At 51.6% G+C, this 27,539-nt stretch overlaps 2 protein-coding genes across 6 annotated transcripts in view; both read right to left on the bottom strand.

The window, feature by feature from the left end:
- EXOC3 (exocyst complex component 3) overlaps positions 1–370 on the bottom strand; it is a 30,890-nt gene extending 30,520 nt beyond the window's left edge. For both annotated transcript variants that reach the window (XR_010318240.1, XM_023541941.2), the window contains exon 1: positions 312–370. The gene's annotated coding sequence lies outside the window, so the exon portion shown is untranslated. The remainder of the gene's footprint in view (positions 1–311) is intronic.
- Positions 371–3,933: 3,563 nt separating this feature from the next.
- The window catches only part of AHRR (aryl hydrocarbon receptor repressor), a 140,751-nt gene continuing 117,145 nt past the window's right edge, over positions 3,934–27,539 (bottom strand). For all 4 annotated transcript variants that reach the window (XM_064270268.1, XM_064270274.1, XM_064270287.1 and 1 more), the window contains 6 exons: positions 22,717–22,846; positions 21,321–21,457; positions 17,780–17,979; positions 10,207–10,268; positions 9,768–9,912; positions 3,934–7,954 (listed from right to left, as the gene is read on the bottom strand). In XM_064270268.1, the coding sequence (XP_064126338.1) occupies positions 6,871–7,954; positions 9,768–9,912; positions 10,207–10,268; positions 17,780–17,979; positions 21,321–21,457; positions 22,717–22,846 (1,758 nt within the window). In that variant the 3' untranslated portion in view covers positions 3,934–6,870. The remainder of the gene's footprint in view (positions 7,955–9,767; positions 9,913–10,206; positions 10,269–17,779; positions 17,980–21,320; positions 21,458–22,716; positions 22,847–27,539) is intronic.

Below are 27,539 nucleotides of genomic sequence, written 5' to 3'. Positions count from 1 at the left end.
TCTGAAATCACAGACGAGGAGGTGCGGGTCTAATGCCACACCTCGTGCTTGTCAAACCGCCTTTCCCGAGCGCAGCGGCGCAAACACCTGAGGCGTCCACCTGGCGGACATCCTTCCGGGCCCCGCCGGCCCCGCCCCGCTCCGCACAACCGCCCGGCCTGTCTCGCCCGGCTCCACCGCGGCCTCCTCCTCCGCGAGTCGGGCCGGAGCCGAGCGGACCGAGGACCGAGGCGCGTCGGTGGGGTCCGGCCCAGGCGACACCACCAGCCGCCCAAGCCCCTCCTTGCGCCCCCGTCGCCCCCGCGTCTCACCCTCCTCCGGTCGTTGCCTCCCTGCCAGCAGCGAGCAGTGCGGGGAACTTCCGCTTCCGGCGACGCGGCCGGAAGGGCCTGAGGAGGGCAGTCCTCGCAGGGGTGCGGCGTCCAGCCCGCAGAGGCGCTCTACGGGCTGGGTGAGCGTCGGGACCGGAGACCGCAGCCCCATAGGCCGCTCCTCAGTGAAAGAGTGGAGCAGAAAAAAAAAAAAACAACCCTTAACAAAGCGAAACGAAAACAACTTTGCCCAGGTACTGGGAGATGACCAGAAAGCTCCCTGGCCCTGTCTGAATCCTGGGGGTGAGAAATCCCCCAACCCCAGAACTCATAGCTATGATTCTGCCTTCGCTTGGACTTAATAATTCAAATCTTAAAAACTTGTTGGTCCAGAAACTCTCCAGTCTAGAGATTATAACTAGAAGTCATCCTTTGGCAGAAGCAAACTCAGGAACATTTCCAGAGGGACACTCCTCAACCTTGACAGGAGGAAACATAAGAGCATTCCTAGAGGAGCACAGAGGAGCTCTGGTGGTGCAATGATTATGCACTCGGCTGCTAAAGTCAGAGGTCTGAACCCACCAGCATCTCTGTGAGAAAAAAGACCTGACGATCTGCTCCTATAAAGATTACAGCCTTGGAAACCTTGGGGAGCAGTTCTACTGTGTCATATATGGTTGCTTTGTGTCAGAATCAACTTGGTGGCACACAGTGACAACAATACTTGAAACTTGCCCTCACCGAAGAAACTTTATCCCAATAAAAAATTATAAAACACACATGGGAATAATCCACTTTGAGTGAGAGTCAGCCAACACTTAAAAAAGCAGGAGTAGACCCCCCACAAAACAGGAGAGAATGGGCTAGAAGACGTATCTGAGGAAATTGTCCAGAATGCAGCATTTTGAAGAACTGAGAAATATGAACAGTTAAAAGGCATTGGGTCTAGAGGGGACGGTTCAACATCTTCTTAACAAGAGTCCAGAGGATAGAATTGAGAGGATGGGAAGAAGCACTAGAGAGTTTCATCAGAGTGATAAGGCTGCACATTTTCTAGATTTGATGAAAGATACGAAACTTAAGATTCAAGAAGCACACCATCTCCTAACATTATATCAAAGACAAAGCAAAAATCTTAAAAAAACCTAGCATCTACAAAGGAATGATAATTAGAATGACAGCAGTCTTCTCAACAGCATTCATAGGACTGAGGGGAAACCACTGTCAGCGTCCTCAGCTTTGAGAACATGCCCCCAGCTCCCACCTCCAGGTCTCCTGCTGCTGAGACTGTTTGTTCATGTCCTGGCTTATATGTCACCTTCCCAGTCTCGCTTTGCATTGAACGCCCTGTAAAACCACTCTCCAGTAATGATGGAGATGCGAAGGCATGAGTGCCAGTGGGAATGACAGGTTGCTCCACTTATTTGTATTCCACTGGTCCCCTTCTAATGCATTATAGAACTTACATAGTTGTTTTGGTCACTGTTAATTGCCTACCCACCTTCACCCACCCACCCCACACACACACCCATGAGGATGTCAGCTCTGGAACTGCACTGATTTCTGCTTCCCTTGTTCCCTAAGATGTCCCCAGCACTGTCACATAGCCTGCCACTCAGCTGGAACTAAACAAATACTAATATTGTTGAATGAACAAATGATGAATTAATGAAATGCATATGACACAACTACCTACCATTTCTGCCCCTCAGAAGACCAAAATTAAAATGTTAATACCCTGTATTGGTGACATGTGAGTAAACAAGAGCCCTTTTGGGGCTGTAGGATGACAAGCTGGTACAACCACTTTAGAGGACGGTTAGGCAGCATGTATGGGCCATTGCCGTGTCTTGGTGTACACCCAGAACCCAGCATAGGGACCCAGCAGGGGGGGCGGTCATGTTCAGGCTGCGCTGAGTGGGCACAGAAGATTTGGAAACTGCCCACATGTCCATCAGCAGGAGTGTGGATACAGGGGTCCAGTCCTGTGGAACACTACACCACAGACGCATGCATTCCTGTATCAACATGGATGAGTCTATAAAGAGCATGGAAAAGAATCCTGAAAACTAGCACCACTCTGCTTATATGAGCTACAGAGCAGTGTGCATCGCCATAGATGGAGATGTAGTAAAGGTATGACAGCAGGAGGGAATGGCGCAGCTTCAGGACCACTTCTGGGGAGGGAGAGATGGGATGGAGACCAGTGGCTCCGAGTGTACCTGTAGTGTTAATTCCTTAAGGAATGTGTATCCAAAATGTTAGCTTTGTTAAATCTGACTACTGGACCTCTGCTTACTATGCTCTTTACTTCCATGTTTAAAATAATAAAGAAAAAGTGATGGCCCTGAGCCGGAAGCCAAGACTGGAGTGAGGCCAACTGGCCTGAGCAAGGATAGGCAGGAGGCCAGGAGGGCTGCCCTCTGGTGGGCAGGCACCCAGCCCTTTACGGGGAAATAAGCCACACAACACTCCAAATCTTGTCTGAGGGATGAGAAGTCAGGCCTGCTGGTCTTTCACTGTGGGGTCCAGGTTCACACTGTGGGGGTGTGGGCAGAAAGGCTGACCTGGCCCGGGGTGGGGGCTGCTCCCTCCATTTGCAGCCTGGTCAGCCAGGCAGAGGAAGCTCAAAGCCCCTGCCCTGTGCGTTTCTTTTGTGAGTGTCCTGTGTTCCTGGGCTGTCATTCCCTCCCTCCCCTACAGGGTCCTGCTTCTAATCCTGTCTGCACAGCACAGACCCCCACTGTGTGGTTGATGGAGGAAGACGAGAGGAGGGAGGGGTAAGAAGGAGGAAGTTATGTGGAGGGTGTAAGGGGAGGACTGTGAGGAGAGGAGCAGGGTAGGTAGAGAGGGAAGGGGAAGGAGTGGGGGGAGGGCATGAGGGCCCTGAGCAAAGGTGCGGTGTAGGCTGAAGTAGGCTTGGGAAGGTGAGCACCTCCGTTGGACCCAGCAGCGTGCAGGCAGTGAAGGAGCAGGTCGGCCCCCACAGTCTGGTCTTGCCTGGGCAGGTCTAGCTTGGGCAGGTCTCAGGAGGCTCAGAGCAGGCCAGGTCGCCATGGGGATGCGTGTGCTGTGGCATGTAGGGTGGACGCAGAGGACCCAGCAGGGCTTAGCTTGCCACTGGCAGGGGCACATCTAGATTCTGTACAGGGTCCTGGAACTTGATCAGTTTAGGGCATTCTCTGAATAGGCCTTGGAAGGCATCTCCTCTCAAGGGGCCTGAAGTTGTGGCTGTGCCTGGGGCTTGAAGTCCGAGGCCTCCTGCCCCCTGCCCCCTTCACCACGAAGGCCCCTTGCCCAGGTACTCAGAGAGCAGGTAAGGCTGACCCCAAGTGCCCCACCAAGATGGAATCCAGGGTCCTCATTGCGTCCTCAGTTCTGCCTTCTCTTTACCCTCATGGGGCAGGGCACTCCCTGACCTTCAGTGATGGGTCTGGGGAAGAGCTGGGGGCAGTGGGGAGAGGAGGTCTCTGAGTCAGCCCCCTGAGGAGATAGTACTGCTGGTGTGGCAGCAGGGACGGCCCAGGCTGTCCTTCCTCCTCAGGGGACTCTTTGTTGTTAGGTGCCATCGAGTCGGGTCCAACTCATAGCGACCCTATGTACAACAGAACAAAAGCCAGGCTCTTGGTTCAGGCATATTTGTGTTATTGCTGTCTATCTAGTACTAAAGATCCGAGTTAGGATGAAAATTAACCACACACACTAAAGGAAATAAAGTCACTTCATTTGGAAAATCATGCAGACATTTTCATTCATGGTAAACATGTATTAAACATTTTATATTGATATAAAAAATTTAATATGAACTGAAGTATCAGAAATATATTTGAAAGCTTCTTCTGAAGGCACAGAGAAAACAGTACAAAAAATGACATTATAGTGCACCAGTTTTAAAAATTCAGCCAAGTCAGTCTAAATATTGAAAACTTTTTTCCAGTAAAAACTGCAAAAATATGTTTCTGTCCTCTCATCCCATTCCCACGTGTTTGATTTTAATAATTTTTCAGCTATATAGTGAAAAGTTACAAACAATAGGAAAAAGAACCTCTAATTAATACTCATGGTGGGATTTTAAAGCAGGAATCACTATATCCTTGCCTTCTACATTCCATTACGGCCTTCCCCACACAGTATTTTAGGACGGATATGACAATAACATAAGAAAAGTGCTGACTCAGGAATTTCTGTTGTCGGCATAACAGGCACCAAACTGGCAGGGGAAGGGACAGGAAGCACATGAGGACCACAGACACCCCGCTGGAGCCTCGGTGCACGAGGAAGCTGAAAAATGTGGGGTGGCCCCAAGGTATAAAACCGCAAAACTGATGGCACGATGCTCACTCAGTGCCATCAGAACACAACTTGCCAGTCAGCCAGCTGCAGCTGGGTGCAGTGAGCCATGTCCTATCAGTGTGAGTGTGGACAGACATCTGCACATCTGGGAGGATGCTGGTGGGGTGGGTGCGGGGCCTGTGGAGGAAGAACCCCACTTGTGCTTCAGTAAGTCTCCTCCTCAGACGGCCTCACGTGAGGCTCAAGGATTGCAGCTTGTCTTTGGTTGAATCTGAGGCGTGGGCCACAGGTGGTAAACATTCAAGACGCCCCTCAAGTCCACCTTTCTGGTCATGTGTTTCCTCCGGTTGTCGTTGCTTGCTGTCGAGTTGGCTCCAGCTCACGGTGACCCCACGTCCGCCCAGTCGCGCCCCGTCTTCACCTTCACTGGTATTCTTGAGTCTATTACCCGGTCGCGCCCCGTCTTCACCTTCACTGGTATTCTTGAGTCTATTACCCGGTCGTGCCCCGTCTTCACCTTCACTGGTATTCTTGAGTCTATTACCCGGTCGTGCCCCGTCTTCACCTTCACTGGTATTCTTGAGTCTATTACCCCGTCGTGCCCCGTCTTCACCTTCACTGGTATTCTTGAGTCTATTACTGTGGCTATCGCGTCAATCCGTCTCACTGAGTTCTCTTGTTTTTTCTGACCCTCTACTTTACCAAACATCCATGAAATTCCAGGGCACCTGAGATGCATTACTCAGGTGCAGTACCACCAGGCTGTTGAACCTCCTGACTCTCATCAGCGTGTGACAGCAGGGGAGGGCCACTGTCACTCTCAGGGAGCACTGCAAAGCCACCCAGCCCACACCAGCAGGCAGGCCCCTAAGAACCTGCTGCTGCAGGAACAGATGCTTAGACCTTGCCCAGAACCAGGGGTGGGGTACGTGCTGAGTCCCGGGGCAGGCAATGCTCCTGCTGAAAAGTGAGCGGGGTAGCACGGGCTAAGCCCAGTGATGGTGGAGCAGTGGGTCCCTCCTAGGGCTCTCCAGCCACCTCCCAAGCCCCCAGCGTGGTGCTGGCTCTAGAGCACAGATGCCCCGTCCCTGGAGGAGGGTCTGTCCACTCTGCACAGGTGGGCCAGCCACAGGGGCCTGAGACCCCAGAGCGCCATGCTGAGATTTTTATACCCAAGTGTGCACACCCTGGACTGCCCTGCACTAAGCGGGGTGGGCCTCTGGGCCACTCTGGTCCTGGAAGAAGCCAGAACTTCCTGTTCTCTCCAGGGTGTGGATTATGGGGGACCCTCATTTTCTGATTCATGCTTTTATTTGGAATTTCCTATAGTCAGAATGTGTTGCCTTGACAATGAAAAAATTCCTTTAAAATGTAGCACCTGTGTTCCTCCCGGCTAACAGTTCTTCCTGGAAGACGACTGTGTCCTTATGGAGAAGACCTCAGAGGAAGGCTCAGCAGACAGGCAGCCGCCACAGACAACTTGATTTCCTGTTTCTTTTCTGTACATTTTGTATTTCTCTCTACTTCAAACCTAAACACTGTAAGTGCTGCATTACATGACATCCAGACAGAGATTGTCACCAACCATCTTCAGAGAATTTTCTGGAAGGAACAGGATATCATCGTGTCACTTTCCTGTGCACAACTTCAAACTCTGCCCAGCGCCCCTGACCACAGGCTTCATGTTGTAGTAAATGCAGGACCAGGAGGCCACAGCTGCTTCTGCCCAGTGTCATAGCACTTGCAACTTTCTAGATTCTTCCACGAACGGGCTTACGGTCACCTTTGGCACGCTGAGCTCTATTTTTAGTTACCTGTCCGGTCAGTGGAAGAGCAGCGTGTCTGCTGCTCTTTGAAGTCTACTCTACAGCCAGTCAGTCCTGCCTTCCAAGCGCAGGCAGGAAGGAGGCTAGCTTGCAAGGGAAGCGTTGGAAACGACGTGAAAGCCTTTCCTTCTCGTCCTCTGGACCCCCAGCAGACCCCGCTGGCAGCCCCTGGAGCGTGGAGTCCATCCCCGCAGAGCCCGCGGGGCAGCTGTGGGCGCTTCCTATCTGTTAATTCCTCCAGGAAAAGCGCTGTCGCATTTGAAAACCTTGGAGGCCACTTTGCATTTAAGGAACACAGAACACACTATGGCGCACGCTACACACACGTAATAGAAGGCTGAAACTTTGCGACCTTGCAGACAATGTCGCTGACAAAGGGCCCGGCGCCGGCCGACGTGAAGCAGAGCGAGGACCCAGGCGAGTTAGAACCGCCTGCAGAGCTACGGCAGGAACCTGCACTCGGGGACTTTGGGCGGCACCAGCGCTGCCAGGGCACTTTTGGGGAGCATCCCCGGCACCCCACCCTGGCTGTGCTTGGCCCACGACAGCGAGTCTAGGGGTTCGCGCTTGACGACGGGCGCGGCCCCGGGCACCCTGCAGTCGCGCCGCAGCGGGCACGGATGGCGCGCGCCAGGGTCCTGCAGTGGGCGGTGGGGCAGCTCCGGACAGGGAAGGCCGCGCGTGCGCTCCAGGCAGGCCCAGCCGGCAGGGTAGCAGAGGCAGGGTCTGGTGGTGGTCCTGCAGCTGGGGTGAGGCCCCGACACGCTGGGCCCAAGGTGCGGGGTGTAGGAGAACTGCCTGGAGTCTGCGCAGGGGGGCAGGTGCCCGGGAAGGTCCGGCTCTGTCTTCAGGAGCATCCTGTTGGGAAAACTCACCTGCTGTCTCTTGGCCAGGTCACTGGCTCCTAGCCACACCTGGCTCGGGGGCTCGGTGTAGCCCTCTGCTGTGTCCTCGGAACCAGAATCGTTTTCCACTTTGATGGGCACATCCGGTGACAACACTGGGTTGCACAAAGCTGCTGGGGGCACTGGTGCACTTTGCAATTCGGCATCCTCAGCAGAATAGCCCCCCATGGGGAATCTCTGTGTTCTGGAGTGAGGGAGCCCATTCCCCAGGACCCCCTGGGGGAGGTGGCAACTGGTGGGTGGGGGCACCAGGGCCTGGTCGCAATCCTGCCAAGGCCTGCTGGTCCGGCCACAGGGGGCACTTGGCGGATGGTCCAGCGGGTGGGTGCTGGGTGCATTTCTGAAAGCAGTGACCCCGCTGGCATTGAAAGGGCCCTGGATGCCCGGGTAGGGGACACAGGTGCCTGGGGGCTTGGCACACACGGAGAGCGGGCCGCTGCCATGGGGCTCTGGCTCCAGCTTCACGCTGCTGCCCTGGTTGTGCCTCTCTGCTGTCCAGCTAAGATGCCTCATCTTCCCCGCTGCTTTGAAGCCGCAGTTGTACATGTGTACTTCCCTCTGCCCCCTCGCTCCCGAGGAGCCGCTCAGCATCCTCCCGTGGTCCTCTTCTTCCCTGTCCCTGCAGAGAAGACAGAGCCCATTAGACAGCTACAGGGCAGCGACCCATCTGAGGGAGGGTACCAAACCAGGACACTACTGTACCCTGGCCACGCACTGCCCCACTTGTCCCACGTTTCAGCCCTGTGTCCTATGTGTGACAAAGCCACGTCTTCACGAGGTGAAGGAACTCACCCGCGGTGGCACAGGAGGAACAGGTGGAGCCCATCCCCCCATCTCTTCCAGAACCAGAGCTCTGCCATAACACCAAGCTCGAGTCACCTGGCAACCCCAGGTGCATCGGAGCAGAACTGTGCTCCATAGGGTTTTTAATGTCTGTGATCTTTCAGAAATAAATTGCCAGGCCTTTCTTCCAAGGCACCTCTGGGTGGACTCGAACCTTCCACCTTTCAGACAAGCCGTTTGCACCACCCAGGGACTTGAGCGTTCTTTGACAGCAACATGTGTTTACTGGGGACACACTGGTACTCAGCACTGTGCCGTGGGTCAAGGAGACGCCGGCCCAGCCTTGCCCATGGGGAGTGTGGTACGGACAGACTGCAGTCATGTGGTGAATGAGAAGCTCCAGTGCCCACGAGATCCCACTGAGAAACAGCTCTCCTGACGCCGCCTCCATGTCACCTTCTTGTTGAGGGGTGACTTTGCACATTTCTCATAATCATTTAAAAGATTTCCTCCTGTCTTTTTTTTTTTTTTTTTTTGGCCTGTCCCATGTTAAGGCAGACAATGGTGGCGGGAATCAGAAATTCAATGCCCCGCATCATGGGCGAGGCCCTGCACTAGCCAGGTTCCTGCCCATGAAGCAAATGGCACAGCACAGACCCACACCAATGTGGCAGCAGTGAGCGTCAGAGGGAGCAGATGCACAACACTTATTCACCTATCCAGTGTCCTTACTTACCTTCCTATTTCTTACAACTGCTGCAACAGTGTGCTGTCAGAGCTAGGTATATTCCTACGCTAAGTGGGAAAAACCAACAAGAGAGGATAGAAAAGTATCGGGCCTTCCCCGAGCCCACACCCAGCGCTTGTTACTGTTGGTTGCTGGTGAGTCAGTTCTGACTGATGGTGACTCCGTGTTTCCCAGTAGAACTCCATAGGGTTTTCAAGGCTGTGTGACCTTTCACAAGCAGACCCCAGGCCCGTCTTCCAAGGTGCCTCTGGGTGGGTTTGAACCACCACCCTGTCGACTAGTTGGTACGCGCAGGCTTACAGTCAGCAAGGTACATACGGCTTAATCGTGCTTACTTACTAATCTGTAGAGAACAATTTCATTCGGGTTTCACCACATCTCTGATGTGAAAAACAGGTGAGATTGTGAACTACTGATTAGTAAGTAAGCGGAATTAAGGTGTGCGTGCCTTGCTTACCGGGTAATCTGTTCCTGTGACGCCCCCCACCCCGCCCCAGGACTCCTTATGCCCTTACAGGCACGATTTCTGACTCAGCCTGGGCAGAGCCTGGGATCCTTTCCAGCACTGGTAGCCTCTAGGAGGGGCAGGCCCAGTGGGAGGGACGGGAGTGGCCAGGCTTCAGAGCAAAGATGAGAGTCCCCATGTCCTTCTCCTCCTCATGCAGTGCGGCCCCCCGCAGTGTGCGGTAACAGCTCCTTGGCATGGGGTGTGTTGGGATGCGTTCTGTGTGTCTGCATGTTATAGTACAGACCGAGGTTGGTTGTCATGCTCACAGGTCAAGGACGGCTGACAGACCAGAGACTTGGCCAGTCCCTTTTTTCTTTCTTCTTAAGCACCCCCACCCCTTAGTTTGGCCCTTGGCTGTGCTGGAGCTGGATAGTGTCACCCGGCCCTACTTACTCTTCAGCCTCCTCGGGGTCAAGGACGAGGTCGGTGCCACCAACACACAAGCATGGGGCCCTGACTGGAGCCCGGGCCCAGCGGTCGGCGTCAGTGTCTGCGTGCACTCTGAATACTGGGATACCGTTCTCTCCATTGCTCCTCCCTGTGGAGATTTGGAGAAGGGAAGGAGTCTTCCCTGTGAGCCGTGAACAATCCCTGGACCCGACACAGCTTGCCCCCAGCACCTCTCGACTCACGGCGTCCTCAGGACCATGGGGCAGGGCACAGGGATGGACAGTCACCCCCACAGGTAGCAGACATGACACCCCCTCTCCCACAGGCCCCACGGAATAAGCCAGGGTTCCCACAGGACAGACGGAGCTCTTGATAAAATGATGCCTAGAGGCGAGACACATTTCCCCCATGTGAAAGATTCGGTAGTGAATTCAAAAATTACCTGCAAAGTAGCTGGGCTTTCCATGCAATTCTGATTCACACAGACTCGGGGTAGCTTTTGCCCTGTGAAGAAAAGGTAATAGCAAAATAACACGTAAATTGCATATGTGTGGGCTACATGACTTTACGACAGCCACCGTCTTACTATCCAGCTGAAGAGATGAAGACAGCCACAGCCACACACACTCGTTTAGTTCTTTACAGTGTGTAAAGCCTTTCCTTGGCTAGATTTACTGAAAATTCTGAATCATGTCATTTTCCAGGCCAATCAGGGCTAAAGAACTTAATTCAGAAAACAAATGTATATACATACAGAATGACTTTTAGTGCTTTTTTTTCTTTTCTTTCTGGAAAGGCCATAGTGAAAAAATGTCCTGTAGTTCCTGTCAGAAAAGGTTGTAAAAGACTCTGAAATGACCAAAAAGATGACTGGTGGTCTTCAGGGACTGCTGTGCACCCTCCAGGGCAACTCTTCCCGGTTATCTGAGCCGTGGGTTGGCACCCTGCATTTCTAGAGTTCAGAATGGACTATGACATATGTATTGAAGGTTAGCTTCTGACTTCAGTCCAGAGCAGGGTGGTGGGAATTCAAAAAGCCTAGGAAGCCAAGAGTCCCTGGGTGGAGCGAACAGTTAATGCACTCAGCCCCTAAGAAGGGCCGGAGGTTGAAGTCCGCCCAGGGGCTCCTCAGACGAAATCCTGGCAATCTGCTTCCAATAAATCAGCCACTGAAAACCCTATGGAGCAGTTCTGCTCTGCCACACCTGGGGTCTCCGTGAGTTGCAATCAACACCACGGCAACTGGAAGAGGAAGTCTAGAAATTGTTTCTTTTAAGAAATGTTGAGTAGCATTCAACATTCTCCCCTTAGCCCTTTTTCTTCCCTCTTTCTGAGTTTAATAATATTCTTCATAATATGGTATCTAGTACTTAAACCCCAACCCATCGCTCACGAGTCGGTTCTGACTCCTAGCGACCCTATAAGACAGAGAACTGCCCCATAGGGTTCCCAAGGGTATAATCTTTACAGAAGCAGAATGTTACATCTTTCTCGCGCAGAGTGGCCGATGGTTTCGAACTGCCGACCTTTTAGTTAGCAGCTGAGCGCTTTAACCACTGTGCCATCAGGTATTTATTGCACCGTTGTTATCACGATGCATGCAAGCCTTTGAAGACCTTACTTCACATAATCCTCACAAAACTGTAACGGTGAGTCTCAGCACCCGCACTCTGCCAGGCACGGTTGCGGGGGCACCCTCCCCCTTCTGTCCCCCCGACTTTCTGTCCCACCGCCTCTCTGTCCCCCGCCCCCCTGGCCCCCACCCCAGGTCCCCGCGCCTCTCTGTCCCCTGCCTTTCTGTCCCACACCTTTCTGTCCCCCCGCCATTCTGTCCCCGCACGTTTCTGTCCCACACGTTTCTGTCCACCGCCTTTCTGTCCCCACACCTTCTGTCCCCCCGCCTTTCTGTCCCGCCTTTCTGTCCCCACAACTTTCAGTCCCCCGCCTTTCTGTCCCCACACCTTTCTGTCCCCCGCCTTTCTGTCCCCACACCTTTCCGTCCCCACACCTTTCTGTCCCCAAACCTTTCTGTCCCCCGCCTTTCTGTCCCCACACCTTTCTGTCCCCCGCCTTTCTGTCCCCCGCCTTTCTGTCCCCACACCTTTCCGTCCCCACACCTTTCCGTCCCCAAACCTTTCTGTTCCCCGCCTTTCTGTCCCCCGCCTTTCTGTCCCCACACCTTTCTGTCCCCCGCCTTTCTGTCCCCACACCTTTCTGTGCCCACACCTTTCTGTCCCCCGTCTTTCTGTCCCCACACCTTTCTGTCCCCCGCCTTTCTGTCCCCACACCTTTCTGTCCCCCGCCTTTCTGTCCCCACACCTTTCTGTGCCCACACCTTTCTGTCCCCACACCTTTCTGTGCCCACACCTTTCTGTCCCCCGTCTTTCTGTCCCCACACCTTTCTGTCCCCCGCCTTTCTGTCCCCACACCTTTCTGTGCCCACACCTTTCTGTCCCCCGCCTTTCTGTCCCCACACCTTTCTGTCCCCCGCCTTTCTGTCCCCACACCTTTCTGTGCCCACACCTTTCTGTCCCCACACCTTTCTGTGCCCACACCTTTCTGTCCCCCGTCTTTCTGTCCCCACACCTTTCTGTCCCCCGCCTTTCTGTCCCCACACCTTTCTGTGCCCACACCTTTCTGTCCCCCGACTTTCTGTCCCCGCGCCTCTCTGTCCCCCGCCTTTCTGTCCCCACACCTTTCTGTGCCCACACCTTTCTGTCCCCCGCCTTTCTGTCCCCACACCTTTCTGTCCCCCGCCTTTCTGTCCCCACACCTTTCTGTGCCCACACCTTTCTGTCCCCACACCTTTCTGTGCCCACACCTTTCTGTCCCCCGTCTTTCTGTCCCCACACCTTTCTGTCCCCCGCCTTTCTGTCCCCACACCTTTCTGTGCCCACACCTTTCTGTCCCCCGACTTTCTGTCCCCGCGCCTCTCTGTCCCCCGCCTTTCTGTCCCCACACCTTTCTGTGCCCACACCTTTCTGTCCCCCGCCTTTCTCTCCCCACACCTTTCTGTTCCTACACCTGGCTCTCCCGCCGGCAGCGCCACCTGCGCAGCAAGAGCACCGGGTTAGGCTCCTGTGCGCACGCGTAGTGCGGCCCCGCGAGCGTCGCGCCTTGGCCGCATCCTGCACTTCCCCGCACCGGCGCCAGGGGGCGGAGGGCCCTCTCCATGCAGACCTGACTGCTGAGATTTTCCCTTTGGCTTATTTTTAAGACTGCAAAAACATACAGAAAAGAGAAAGCTCATTAAATGAATTTCAGCTACAAAAATAAAGCGAAAGCAGTTTAAAAAACACAGGAAAGAAAACAAAAACACTCCTAGGCAGTAACTGAAGATGAAGAAGGTGTCAGAGAGCACAGCCGCTCCCACTTGCCGTGGAGTTGATTCCCACTCATGGCGACCCCCGTGTGTCAGTAGAGAACCGTGTTTCACAGGGTTTTCAATTGTTGATTTTTCAGAAGTTAGACCACAGGCCTTTCTTCTGAGGATCCTCTGGGTGGACTCGAACCTCTGACCTTCTGGTGAACAGCCAAGCACATTAACCACTTGCCCCAGCTCAAAAGGTCTGCCGCACTTGAAGCCACTTCAGTTTACCTCTAAGGAGCCCTGGTGGTGGTTTGAACCCACCTAGGGACTCAGAGGGAGAAAGACCAGGTGATCCGCTTCTGTAAAGAGTACAGCCACGGGGCAGTTCTACTCTGTCACGTGGGGCTGCTGAGTGGAGAACACCTGGCCAGCACTTAACACCAACACGATTGCCTCTGTACAACCAGGTGTGGCTCCACGCACAGTAACCCCTAGGCTGTGCATACCTCCATATTCTAGCTTACTACTACATCGATGGCTCCTTGGGTGTTTGTTTTCCCTCCCTCATATTTTATGACATTTTGTATGTTTATTGGAGCCTCAGCCCTGGAAGCCTCCATCCGCCTGTGCACAGGGTGGGACCTGCAGCAGAGAGATGGGAACTCGTCCCTGGAAGCAGGCAGTGCACCAACTGCAGACGGCTGTGGAGGCTCTGCCCGGCCACAATGAGCAGAAAGAAAATAAGGACAGCAAGAAACCAACACACAGAACAGGAAGCCTTCCCATAGTTGCGGCTACTGTTTGCTTAAATGGTAATTTAGAAGGTAAATGTGAATGATGGACTTTGAGGTGGAATGAAGACTCACACCCACAGAAGGGCGGGATGGGCCAAGGATTGAAACTGTGGTGAGGTGGGGCCTGGGGGATGTGCACCTAGTGCCCACCCAGCTGGTGCCACCCACGATGGTCAGACAGGGTCAGCCCCGGAAGGGGTCAGCACAAGTCCCCTGAGGCCGAGTCACAGAGCATCCTCATGTTTGTCCTTTGATGTCAGTAGGTGCTTAACAAGGGTCCCCACGGCATCTTTGGGATCTGACAGACGGAGCTCTGGGCTGGCAGGCGGGTTCTGTTGGGTGTGACCTGTCTGTGGGAGACATGGCTGAGAACACAGAGGGCATGCTTATTAAACTGAAGACGTCAGGGAGAAGGCAGAACAAATGTGCTAGATCGTGTGCAATCCCAGGTCTAACCATCCCGAAGGCTGGAGTCTGACGAGGCTGAGATCTGAAAAACGGAAAGTGAACAAAAGCACAGGACAGATGAGACATATCTAACCAGCAATAGGGTCTGCAATAGCAGAAGGACGAGTCTGCCATAATACTTGTATTAACACAGGTAGCACGCTCAGAACAGGAGAGGTGACCATTTATACTGACTTTACACTGCTTGGTCTGTTGTGAGCCTCCCCGGGCGCTGCCCTTTGAAGGGGCTGATGACTCATTGTACACATCAGAGGAAACTCAACCTGGACTGGGGAGAATCTGGGAACCACAGCCTGGGAGTAAGGCTGTTTAAACAGAACTGAGACCATATAGGACAGAGGTTATATGGAGTAAGATTTCAGGTCAACACAAAGAAGAATCTTCTGGCAAAGTTTTGTCTGGGTGTGGAATGTTTGGTGCGTGAGGGGGCGAGTTCCCTGTCTCTCCACCAGTGTGCGCAGCCTTGTGAGATTGCTCTTCCTGGGCATTGTAGAAGAGGTACACATCTGAGTTAGCGAGCCGAATTAAATGCCTGCTAAGATTTCCTTCCAATTCGATAATTATCCCATCAAGTGGAGGAGTCCCTGAGTGGAACAAATGGTTAAGCACTCCACTTCCAGCCAAAAGATTGGCTGTTCAAACCCACCCAGAGATGACTCAGAAGACAGTCCTGGAGATCTTCTTGTGAAAGGTCACAGCCATGAAAACCCCATGGAGCAGTTCTCCTCTGCACATGGGGTCACCATGAGTCAGAATTGACCCCATGGCAACTAACAACAATAACACAAAGTGGAGAAGCCACTAGCAGACACTCAGGCCAAAAGAGTGGGATTTCTTCACAAGTGATGGTGTGCTAACGAAGCCAAGTGCACAGGGCAGGGGACAGAGCCCCACTTCAGTCACCGGCTGGGGCGTGGCACCGAAGGGCCTAGAAGAGAGGTGGGCAGAGGGGCCTAGAAGAGAGGAGGGCAGAGGGGCCCTGGAGTCACAGAGCACGTGCTGGGAATCTGATCACAGTCAACAAGACAGACACAGACACACCGAGGGCTGCGGCCACCTGCAGCCACCCAAAAGGCCGGGCAGAGCCAGGCTCAGATCAGCCCCTTTACTCCATGCTTGGGCCCCGAGGGAGCACCCAGGGGCAGGAGTCCCTACATGGCCAGGTCACCCCCAGGTCAGGGTGAGAAGCAGGGAGCTGTGCACCCGCATCCTAGACAGTCTGGCAGCGCTGTAACCGCACAGGAAGTGCCTCGCCATGGCTGCCGACGTGCAAGCAGGAGGGGGCGAGTGGGGGCAGACTCCCAGGAGGAGGCCGGGCCCGTGGTCCACGGGTAAGCGTCACCGCAGGTGTCAGAGGCGCAGTGAGGAACAGGGAGGGCTCGAGGAGTGTGCGCAACTACAATGCCAGGGGTGGGTGGTGGTGAGAGGTAAGGTGAGGACCAAGGTGCCCCACACTCACGTCCTGCGCCCACTCTTGAGTTATTCCTTCCAAGCCCAGGTCAGGTTGTAGCTGCTGCAGCCCCTCTCAAAGCCCCAGGGAGATGGGCCTGCTGGGGGGGCAGCCACCCAGGGCAAAAGGGGGTCCAGGGACAAACGGCACCTGTGACAGGTGCAGGAGGAGTCTCACAGACCTGCTGGGGAAGATGGACGTCACACCTCAGAGGTCCCCGATGCCTGTCCACTCACAGGTGTCTTCTGCACAGTTCATAGGAGTGCCTCTGAGCCACGCTGGCCACACAACACAGGCCTAACCAGAAATCGCAGGACACTGCCTGGGAAACTTGGTACAGGGCTTTTCTACTGTCAGGAAGCCAAGAAAGCTCTGGGTAGTCTCAGGCCGGTGGGGTCAGCAGAAGGAGGAGCCGGGGACCCCCCGTCTCGGGCATTTCTCCCACCAGTGGAATGGCTTCGCTCCTCCCTATGTGAAAGGAGGAACTGAAGAGAGAAGCAGAGGTAGAAGGCAGGTCCCGACACCCACCCCTACGGCGAGCAGCTCCAGGCACTTCCCTGAGGCCAGTCTGTGGTGGAGGACTCAGGGCTGAAGCCTTATAGGCAGCGTCTGGTGCCACATTTTGAAAACATGAGTTTGAAAAGCATTTCTTTTTACTAACAATTGTTGCCTACGTAATTCACTCCCTTTAAAAACACCATGCTTGAATACTACACATGGGTAAAGAACAGTGAGGAATCTGTGAAACATTTCATAACATGGAGGAACCTGGAAGGCATTATGCTGAGTGAAATTAGTCAGTTGCAAAAGGACAAATATTGTATTAGACCATTATTATAAGAACTCGAGAAATAGTTTAAACTGAGAAGAACATATTCTTTGATGGTTACGAGAGGGTGGAGGGAGGGAGGGTGGGAGAGGAGTATTCACTAATTAGGTAGTAGATAAGAACTACTTTACGTGAAGGGAAAGGCAGCACACAGTACAGGGGAGGTTAGCACAATTGGACTAAACCAAAAGCAAAGAAGTTTCCTGAATAAACTGAATGCTTCAAAGGCCAGTGTAGCAGGGGTGGGGGTTTGGGGACCATGGTTTCAGGGGACATCTAAGTTATTTGGTATAATAAAATCTATTAAGAAAATATTCTGCATCCCACTTTGAAGAGTGGTGTCTGGAGTCTTAAATGCTAGCAAGCACCCATCTAAGATGCATCAATTGGTCTCATTCCACCTGGATCCAAGGAGAATGAGGAACACCAAGGACACAAGGCAATTACGAGCCCAAGAGACAGAAAAGGCCACATAAACCAGAGACTATGTCAGCCTGAGACCAGAAGAACTAGATGGTGCCTGGCTACAACCGATGACTGCCCTAACTGGGAACACAACAGAGAACCCCTGAGGGAGCAGGAGAGCAGTGGGATACAGACTCCAAATTCTTGTAAAAGGACCACACTTAATGGTCTGACCGAGACTAGAAGGACCCCGGGGGTCATGGCCCCCAGACATTCTGTTGGCCCAGGACAGGAGCCATTCCCAAAGCCAACTCTTCAGACATGGATTGGATTGGACAATGGGTTGGAGAGGGATGCTGGTGAGGAGTGAGGTTCTTGGATCAGGTGGACACTTGAGACTATGTTGGCATCTCCTCCCTAGAGGGGAGATGAAAGGATAGAGGGCGTTAGAAGCTGGCGAAATGGACACGAAAAGAGAGAGTGGAGGGAGGGAGCGGGCTGTCTCATTAGGGGGAGAGCAACTGGGAGTGTGTAGCAAGGCGTATATAAGTTTTTGTGTGAGAGACTGACTTGATTTGTAAACTCACTTAAAGCGCAATAAAAATTTTTAAAAAAAGTGCTTCTTGGTTTACCACCTGTTGAAAATGGAGACGGAATATACAGGGAATATTAAGGTGTAGAGGCATTTGCAGCAATTTGAAAATCAAACCAAGTGGCAGTGAGCAGCAGAGCACGGTGGCGCCCACAGGTGGCACTTACTTGGTGTCCATCGTGGCCACAACGTCCGCCCTGGGCTTGGCCCGCAGAAGGGCGGTCTTCACCCTCATCTCCGCCACAGACGGCAGAAGAACCGGCACTGCCACACAGAACAGGGAGAGCCGGGGCGGCAGGACTGTCCCCGATGGTGTCTTCTTCTTCTGCCCAAACAGGAACTTCAGTTTTCCTTGAAACTGCATTGTCTGGTGTTGCAAAGACAGAGACAAAGAAGCAAGTTAGCAACATGGTCAAAAGGCACAGTGGCCAGATGGCTGACAACGACTGGCATCCTCCAGGAACAGAGCCATGGAGAAGACACCTACCCTGATCGCTCCATGGATGAGTGAACACCTAGGGCACTGGTAACACTTGGTAACATTGGACAAGCAGGGCTATCCCAGGGCCTTCAAGTAGTTCACGGTTTCTCCGGAGCCTCCTTAACGTCCTTTAGTTGACAAGTGTGTTTCTGTGTGTGAATGCCACACACAGGCGTGCACAAGAGTGTATCCACCCGGCTGCGGCCAGCCCACCACAGAGCCATCAGCCAAAGCAGACTATCTCCAAGGGCTACGTCAGTGTTCACTCGACTTCCGACTTACTATTCTATATTCAAAGTGATGAAACTTAGGGACAAGATGATTTAATTTATCTAGTGTGTAATGTGAGCTAAAAAGCCAGCAAATTATTTAGGAGCTATAAAAAGAGAAAACAAAAGGTTTCTCTATAATTGGAAGCCTGACCTAAAATTGGGTTAGTTACCAAGTGCCTTTAGGGTGTTTTGCCCTTGGTGGAAGAATGACCCCAAAGCACCACCCCAGTCTTCCTGTCCTTCCTTCTATCCATCATGCTTCTGTCCTTCCTCCCATTCATCCATCCATTCATCCTTCTCTCTGTCCATCGTTTCTTCCTTCCTTCTATCCATCCTTCTATTTGTGATCTATCCCTTCTCCCTCCCTCCCTTCCTTTCTTCATCCCCCCACCCACCCACCCATCCATCCATCCATTCATCCTTCTGTCTGTCCTTCCTTCATCCATCCATCTGTCCACTCATCCATCCACCCGTTTGTCCATCCATCCATCTATCCATTCACCTTTCCATCTGTCCATGGATTTGTTCACTAAACAGACACTTGCAGAGCACCTACTGTCTGCCTGTCACACGCTGGGTGGGAGGACTCAAGGCAGTGGTGTGCTCCTGGAAGTCCACCATCCAGCTCTCTGTGTTGTAAGTGCTCCGCCACAGCGGACTCCACGTTACCAGTGGAATGTCAGCAGCATCGCAGAACTTTTGCAAATTTAACAATAAGGACCTTGCTGTCACAGCCACAGGGTGTCACACTGGGAAGGGGCTGTGAGGTCACCCATGGCTGCCGTGTTTCAACTCCTGGCACCTTGTCACAGTGCATTCTGGGAAGGAGAGTGCTGTGGAGTGACAGGCTTTACTGGAAAAATACCCCAACACTGGTTTTGCATGTTTTATCGGAACATTTCAGCTTCAAACTAATTTCTCTTGCTCACATTTCCTTTATTCAGTCCTTTATTTTGCAGTTCCATTTTTATCTATATTTCAGTCTCTGCTTGATTGTAAAGTACCCCCAATCCATGTCATCTTGAAATGAGTTTTCAGTTAACCTGAAACGGATTATCCATTTTTTAAAAATAAGTGACAACATTTCTTATCAGCCAATGAATAGTAACTACCTTAATTTATACAAAAATTAGAACAAAATACTATAAAATGAGAGACAATAACATCTTTTATTTTGATATTTTATTCTCAAGTGTGTATGTGTGTGTTAACTGAGTGCCTAAATAAAAGATGAGGAATCACGGACACCAGTGGCAGCAGAGGGTCTAGGATGGCTGTGTGACCTGGAAGGTGTTTCTTTGTAAAGGCCAGTGCAGGCCTGGTGTCCTTGCTGCCCCTGCTGGCCGGCCAGCCACTCTCTTACCGGCTCTCCTGACCACGCCCCTGCTGCCCGGTTCCCTGAGACCCCTGCCACAAAGCTTATGCAGCACCCCACACAGCATGGGCAAAGCGTGCTCACAGCGTGCTGACCCCTGCCACAAAGCTTACGCGGCACCCCACACAGCGTGGACAAAGCGTGCTCACAGCCCGCTGAGCATTTCACACCTTCTCTCTGACCAGTCGCTTAGCCTCCTGCCCTCGGGAAGCACCAAGGTGAGAAAGACCCCCTCCAGCTGGTAAAGAGAGCTCATCCTCCTTTTTGGCCTTTTTCTCCTGCTTAGAAGCCACATGAAGGCCTGGTGGCACAGTGGTTAAGAGCTCAGCTGCTAACCAAAAGGTCAGTGGTTTGAATCCACCAGGCACTCCTTGGAAACCCTGTGGGGCAGTTCTACTCTGTCCTGTAGGGTCGCTATGAGTCAGAATCCACCCTACAGCAACGGGTGTGGGTTTTTTCTGAGATGCCAGATGATATAAAATGTGCTGCCCAGCTCACTGAGGAAACGGTGGGCTATGAGGAGTGGGAACCCCAAGAGTCTGTTGGCAAGAGAGGTGTTAAAGTCTGGAAGCTGGGGTCTGGGTCAGTGCTGCCGTGATGGCAGCGCCTTATACCTCTTCAGACCTTGGACGTTGGGTGTACTTGAAAAAGAACCTTGTAAAATTAATTTTAAATAAAGCCACAATGGAAGCTGAATTAAGTGTCAGGTTGTATAAAAACCCACCTCAGATGTTTTCAAATTTTTAAATACATTTACGGGAAGCTCTTTTTTTTTTTTTTTTCTTCAAGCTCACACGTCTGTAGCAGACAGCAGTCTGTCCTCTTACTCACACGTCATGCCTGGGCCTCCTGTATCCAGGTTCTGTTCTATCAGGTCACCTGTAACGGGGGCTGACCTGTGTCCCCGAAAGATGTGCTGAAGTCCTAACCCCTGTGCCTGTGAACGTGACCTTGTTGGGAAATGGGTCTTTGTTAGAAGATGTGATCAGTTACCAGGGACGTACCAGAGCAGGGTGGGTCCTGACCCAGTACAAGTGGTGTCTTTATAAAAGAGGAGGGCAGCCACACAGACAGACACAGGTGCAGCCACACAGACAGACACAGGTGCAGCCACAGGGGCAGACAGACCCTGGCAAGGATGGATCTACAGGCGGCAAAGGAACACTAGGGCCCCCGGGAGCCCTGCGAAGCTGGGAGAGAGACCTGGGGCAGTTTTTCAGGAGGAATCCATATGGCTGCCACCCCGATCTCTGACTCCCAGCCTCCAGAACTGAGGCCATGAATTTCTGTTCTTTAAAGCACCCACTTCTGTACCCTGTTGAGGCAGCCCCAGGAGACGGTGTGTGGGGAGCCTGTATCTGTGAGCTCCTCACCCCCTCCACTGGGAGGAGGGCCGCTGGCTGCACCTGGTGCAGGTCACGCAGGTTACACGATCCACCAAGGGCTTGCGGTGGGTCAGTGGACCCTCGGAGCAGCAAGGAGACCCAGCGTCAGAGAGCATGTCCCTCTCTCCCCCGCCGCTTCCCTCTACAGCAGGGCGATGTATCCTAGCGACCTGGTGACCCACGACCCCGACTCACCAGGAAGCCCGAGGTGCTGTCCAGCAGGCAGCGTACGCGGCACACGAAGCAGCGCGTCAGGAAGGCGGCGAATTCAGGGGGAGGGCCCGCGTCCGCATCCTGGGCCTGGAGCAGTCTCTGCAGGACGGAATCTTCTCCTGTCTCGGCAGCACAGGTGAGGCCAGGAGGGCGGCCGAGGGAGAAGTCCGATAAACGTAGGGCTCGCGTGGGACAGCGAGCGGTGAACTTGTCTCTCCCGGCACCCCACCACCCGCAGCCCCGCAGGAGCACCGCGCAGGGGAGCTTTGTGTCCGTGCGCCTTGCCTCAAAGCCATTGTTTTCAGTATCTATGTGTGCTTCTGGTGTCATTGCGTGTAATCACTGCTGCTAACATTTTTCATTCAACTTTGTAAGGTAGATTGTGCTGCTGGGTGAGTTGTGGTGGAAACTTCTCCTTGAACTGTTTAACTTCTCTGGAAATGTGTGAAAGAGCCAGGGAGCAGCTCTGTGCACCGGGCGCGCCCAGCAGACCATCCCTGAGGCCTCAGGAACCGGAGCCTGCCTGCCCCTTCAGCGCTGAAAGCACTCACTTTCCTCTGATGTCAATCCAAGAGAGTGAGGCCTGCTGAGCTGAGCTGCGCAAAGAGCCCTCTCTCTATCAGGCAGGGCAGGGGCTGGGCTGGTGAGCCTGGGTTTGCAGGGGGTCCTTGTACAAAGGGGCAGGGGCTGGGTGGCTGAGCCTGGGTTTGCAGGGGGTCCATGCACAAAGGGGCAGGGGCTGGGTGGGTAAGCCTGGGTTTGCAGGGGGTCCCTGCACAAAGGGGCAGGGGCTGGGCCGGTGAGCCTGGGTTTGCAGGGGGTCCTTGCACAAAGGGGCAGGGGCTGGGTGGGTAAGCCTGGGTTTGCAGGGTGTCCTTGCACAAAGGGGCAGGGGCTGGGCCGGTGAGCCTGGGTTTGCAGGGGGTCCATGCACAAAGGGGCAGGGGCTGGATTGGTAAGCCTGGGTTTGCAGGGGGTCCTCGCACAAAGGGGCAACCATCCCTCAACAGGCAGTAATCTCTCAGGGGCTCTTTTCAAGTAAATCCAATGGGACCAGAGAAATTTCTGGAAGATGTGCATAACGGAGGGGAGTTTGCAAAACAAGGGACAAGCCCGGCAGCTTCTCAGGAGGTGATGGGGAGCCTGGCTCACACACAGTAAAGTAGCCAGCAAGGCAAATGCTCCTAGAACCAGAGCAGGCTGTGGGGCCCACAGAAGGCTGGGGGGGCCTGGGGAGGCAGCCTTGGAAAACAGCAGAGGTCTCCCAAAGAAGGTGGCAGGGTCTGAACGCACGGTGTAAGCAAAGGCCGTGAAACACACGGTGCAGGCATGCGTGCCGGTGGTGTCCCTGGTCTCCCCACAGCACCCCTGGACCCACCTGTCTCTGGGAGTGCAGGCTGCCCTAGCGCCACCGGGGGTGGGTCCATGGCCCAGTGCAGCTGCCGGCAGAAGTCCTGGCGGTCATCCACGTGGATGTAGTCATACACGTTCTGGTGCATCACGTCCGTCTGCAACACGGCAACACAGTCATTTCAGCCTTGCCCTAAGGAACACGCATGCTGTATCCCAAGGGTTGATACCTGTGAGAATTCCCATGTCCACCCGTCAAAAGCAAGTCACAGCCATGAAGAGAAAACACTCCCTCCTGGAAGAATGCACATACTTGACAGAGCCAGAGAAGGCTGGGACATGCTGCTGACCACCCTGGCCCTGGCAGCTCGTCCCCACCCCCGTCCACCTGGCTAGGCCTTGGGAACGTGGCCAGCCTTTCTGAGGTTCGAGTTTACCCACGGCACCTCAGAAGACAGACCTGGCGATCTGCTTCTGAAAGATTATAGCATTGAAAACCCTGTGCAGCAGTTCAACTCCGCACATGTGGAGTCACCATGAGCCAGAATTGACTCGAGAGCAACTAACAACAACAACTTCCTCGAAGCCTCTCATAAAAGGAGACCACTGTCCTTCTCAAACCGAAGCCCTTGGCATCTCCTCGAGTGCCAGGCTTCCTTGCTGCAGCAGTTCAGTGTTCAGCTTTCTCCCATGTAAAATCTTCATTAAAATTTTATAATTCAACTACAGAATCTGTCATTTAACGACACCACTTCATCTTCGCCCACTCCATGGTTTGGGTTTCTGTGTTCTTAATGGGTCGCTATGAGTCGGAGTCGACTCCACGGCACTGGGTTTTTACTGGGTTAATGTACTCCAACGTAGTCTGACTCATCAGTGCTTTCCTCATGGAGCGGACTCTTTCTCCTGTGTAAGAAATCTTTCCCCACAGACCTCCTAACTCTCCCTGTTACCTTCTAGAAGTTTCAACAGTCCATCTGATACTTCCTTGGTATGTAACGGTGTGTAGGGGTCGAGATCCCCCCTTTTTTTTTTTCCCCGTATGGATCCAGTTAACCTGGCACCATTTATTATAAGACCATCCTTTCCCCACTGCCCTACAGTGCCACCTTTATCGTAAATCCCGTGTTCCCATATACACGGTCAGCATGTGGACTCTGGATCCTGTTTTCTGGGTCTTGTTGTCCATCCTTGCACTGATAACACACTGTCTTAACTAGTTTTATAGTAAGTCTTGATCTCTGGTGTTGAACCCCCTATAATTGTCATCTCCTCCACCCTCTTCCTCTTCCTCTCCTTTTTCCTTTTTTTCTAGAGTGTTCCCAGCTATTCTTGTTGTTGTTATTAGATGTTGTTAGGTTGGTTCTGACTCATAACAACCCTACGTACAACAGAACAAAACACTGCCCAGTCTTGCACCATCCTCACAGGCGTTGTTATGCTTGAGCCCATTTGTCTTAGTCATCTAGTGCTGCTATAACAGAAATACCACAAGTGGATGGCTTTAACAAAGAAAAGTTTATTTCCTCACAGTAAAGTAGGCTAAAAGTCCAAATTCAGGGTGTCAGCTGCAGTGGAAGGCTTTCTCTCTCTGTCAGCCTTCTTATCAATGTTTCCCTGGACTAGGAGCTTCTCTGCACAGGAACCCTGGGTCTGAAGGACACACTGTGTTTCTGGCACTGCTTTCTTGGTGGTGTAAGGTTTCCCTGTCTCTCCACTGGGTTCTCTCTTTTATATCGTAAGATATTGCCTCAAGACACAATCCAGTCTTGTAGATTGAGTCCTGCCTCACTAACACAACTGCCGCACATCCTCCCTCATTAACATCATAGAGGCAGGATTTGCAACATACAGAAAAACCACACAATACCAGGAATCATGGCCCAGCAAAATTGATACACATTTTGGGGGGAACATAATTCAATCCACGACACCATTGTTGCAGCCACTGTGTGAATCCATCACGTTGAGGGTCTTCCTGTTTTTCACTGATCCTCTACTTTACCAAGCATGATGTCCTTCTCCAGGGACTGGTCCCTCCTGATAACATGTTCAAAGTATGTGAGACGAAGTCTCATCGTCCTTGCTTCTAAGGAGCGTTCTGGTTGTACTTCTTCCAAGACAGATTTGTTCGTTCTTCTAGAAGTTCATGGTACATTCAATATTCTTCACCAACACCATAGTTTAAAGGAATCAATTCTTCGATCTTCCTTTTTCATTGTCCAGCTTTCACATTGACCTGCTATTCTCAGGAAAAGAAAAGTTGTTGCTAACTGCATTAGCGCTATAAATCAATTTAGAGAAAACTGATGTCTGTATAATATCAAGGCCTCTAATTCATAAATTTGGTTTATCCCTCCATTTATCTAGATCTTCTTTAATTTCTTTAAATAATGCTTTACATTTTTTATGAGGAGACATTGTTAGTAGAGATAATTTGGCAAATTTATTTAAGGGAGTTTTTTTTTTTTTTAAATCCTATTGTAGATGGTATTTCCCCCTACAGTTCTGATTAAAGGACAAGATTGTACTATTCTGTAAGCATTAAAAAAAAAAAAAAAACCTAGGTGGGTATAATTCCCACAGTAAATTAATAAACTGGTATTGTGGCTCAAACATTATTCTCTCTAAGCTCTGAAGAACTCCCAGAAGGTGAATCCCACCAATGCCCTCTCTAGCCACCCGCTGGTCTCCTAGACGCCCTAACCATCATCTCACACACCTTAGTCCACCAATGAGAGGGACATGTGGGATGAGCATCCAAGTGTGGGCTGCGGTTTAACCAGGAAAGAAGATAGGCTAACTTGGAGGAGGGCACAGTAAAGCCAGAAAAGATGTTTCTGATTGTTATGGATTGAATTGTGTCATAGATTGAATTATGTCCCCCCAAAAATGCATGTATCAACTTGGTTAGGCCACGATTCCCAGTATTATGTGGTTGTCCTCCATTTTGTGATTGTAATTTTATGTTGAGAGGATTAGGTAACACCATCCTTACTCAGGTCACCTCCCTGATCCAAGGTAAAGGGAGTTTCTCTGCACCACGTTTCATCTCTCAAGAGATAAAAGGGAAGGAAAGAAAGCAGAGAGTTGGGGACCTCATGCCACCAAGAAAGAAGCACCAGGAGCAGAGTGTGTCTTTTAGACCCAGGGTTCCTGTGAGAGAAGCTCCTAGTCCAAGGGAAGATTGATGAGAAAGACCTTCCTCCAGAGCTGACAGAGACAGAAAGCCTTCCCTGGAACTGATGCCCTGAATTTGGACTTCTAGCCTACTGGACTGTGAGAAAACAAATTTCTCTTTGTTAAAGCCATCCACTTGTGGTATTTCTGTTATAGCGGCACTAGATAACTAAGACAAATTGTGTCCCCCCAAAATTTGTGTCAACTTGGCTAGGCCATGATTCCCAGTTTTATGTGGTTTTCTACCATTTTGTGATCTGATGTGATTATCCTATGTGCTATAAATCCTAACCTTTATGATGTTAATGAGGCAGGGTTAGAAGCAGTTATGTTAATGAGGCAGGGCTCAATCTACAGGATTAGGCTGCATCTTGAGTCAATATTTTTTGAGATATAAAAGAGATAACTGAGCAGAAAGGAAAGGGACCTCATTACCACCAAGCAAGAAGAGCCAAGAGCAGACCACATCCTTTGGACCCAGGTTTCCTGTCCTGAGAAGCTCCTAGACCAGCTCCTCCAGAACCAACAGAGACAGAAAGCCTTCCCATGGAGCTGGCACCCTGAATTTAGACTTCTAGCCTCGTGAACTGCGAGAGAATAAATTTCTGTTTGTTCAAGCCATTCACTTGTGGTATTTCTGTTACAGCAGCAATAGATAACTAGACACTGATTAAGAAAAATTTGAAGACAGGATGAAATGTGAATTTTTTTAGCTTGAGGAAACAAAGTTCTGTACTTTAATAATTAGTGTGGCATGTCTAACTACCATTAGTCTTTCTTAATCTCCTAGATTCTGATTTTCCTGATGTCAAGAAAAACAAATGTTGAGAGGAATGCAAAAAAGGGAGAGAGAATAATACAACAACTGTTCAAATACTACAAAAATAAACACTGCTTTACCCAAGTAAAGGCAGTTTTTATCTTAACTTTAAACCATTACTTACAGGGTTAAGAATTAAAGCACTCCCAGTATTAACAAGCTGCTCATTCCAGTAGTTACCACTTTTACCTTTTTGGGCAAGACTGTGTGTATATCATTAACCATGCCTGTCAGATTCTAGACTGCTTTGATCAACAAGCTGTAACAATTCAGGCTGGTTCACACAGGGACAGCTTCCCTGAATTGTGGACCTTTGAGAGAAGCAACAACTCCTTGAAGCAGTAAATGTCAACGGCAACTGAAATATACATCTGAATTCCCATTTAGTCATCACAAAGAGAATTGAATGTGGAGGTGCTGAAACAGTGTACTGAGGTTGTGATAGGAAGTAATTGTTTCCTGACTTTTTGTGAAGCATTTTGCACAAGAAGCTCACAATAGCACAAAGCTATCCTAATAGTTTCATGAAATGTTTTGCATAAACTAGAGGCAATGCCTGATTTAATGACATTTGGAAACAATTTCCTTACAATAAAAAGCAAAACCATTTTACTTTTAAGGCTTGGGGGAAAATAATCAAGCTCAGAGAAAGTAAAGATCTAATTATCAAGTTCAGACCTGGACGCAAAGCTGCTCTGTACACAGCTCCATCTGTCACCTACAGCACAATCATGTGGGAAGACCATCAAATGATGGCTAAAGAAGATGGATCTTGGAGTGTCTGAAGAATTTATGGGACAACTCAGGATAGAGTGATTGGAACAAAAAGTAATTCTGAGTATGTATAAGGC

This window comes from Loxodonta africana, chromosome 2 (genome assembly GCF_030014295.1).
Source record: "Loxodonta africana isolate mLoxAfr1 chromosome 2, mLoxAfr1.hap2, whole genome shotgun sequence".
Lineage (NCBI taxonomy): Eukaryota > Metazoa > Chordata > Mammalia > Proboscidea > Elephantidae > Loxodonta > Loxodonta africana.
The sequence above is the reverse complement of the archived record's forward strand: the minus strand, read 5'-3'. Positions and strand labels throughout refer to the sequence as shown.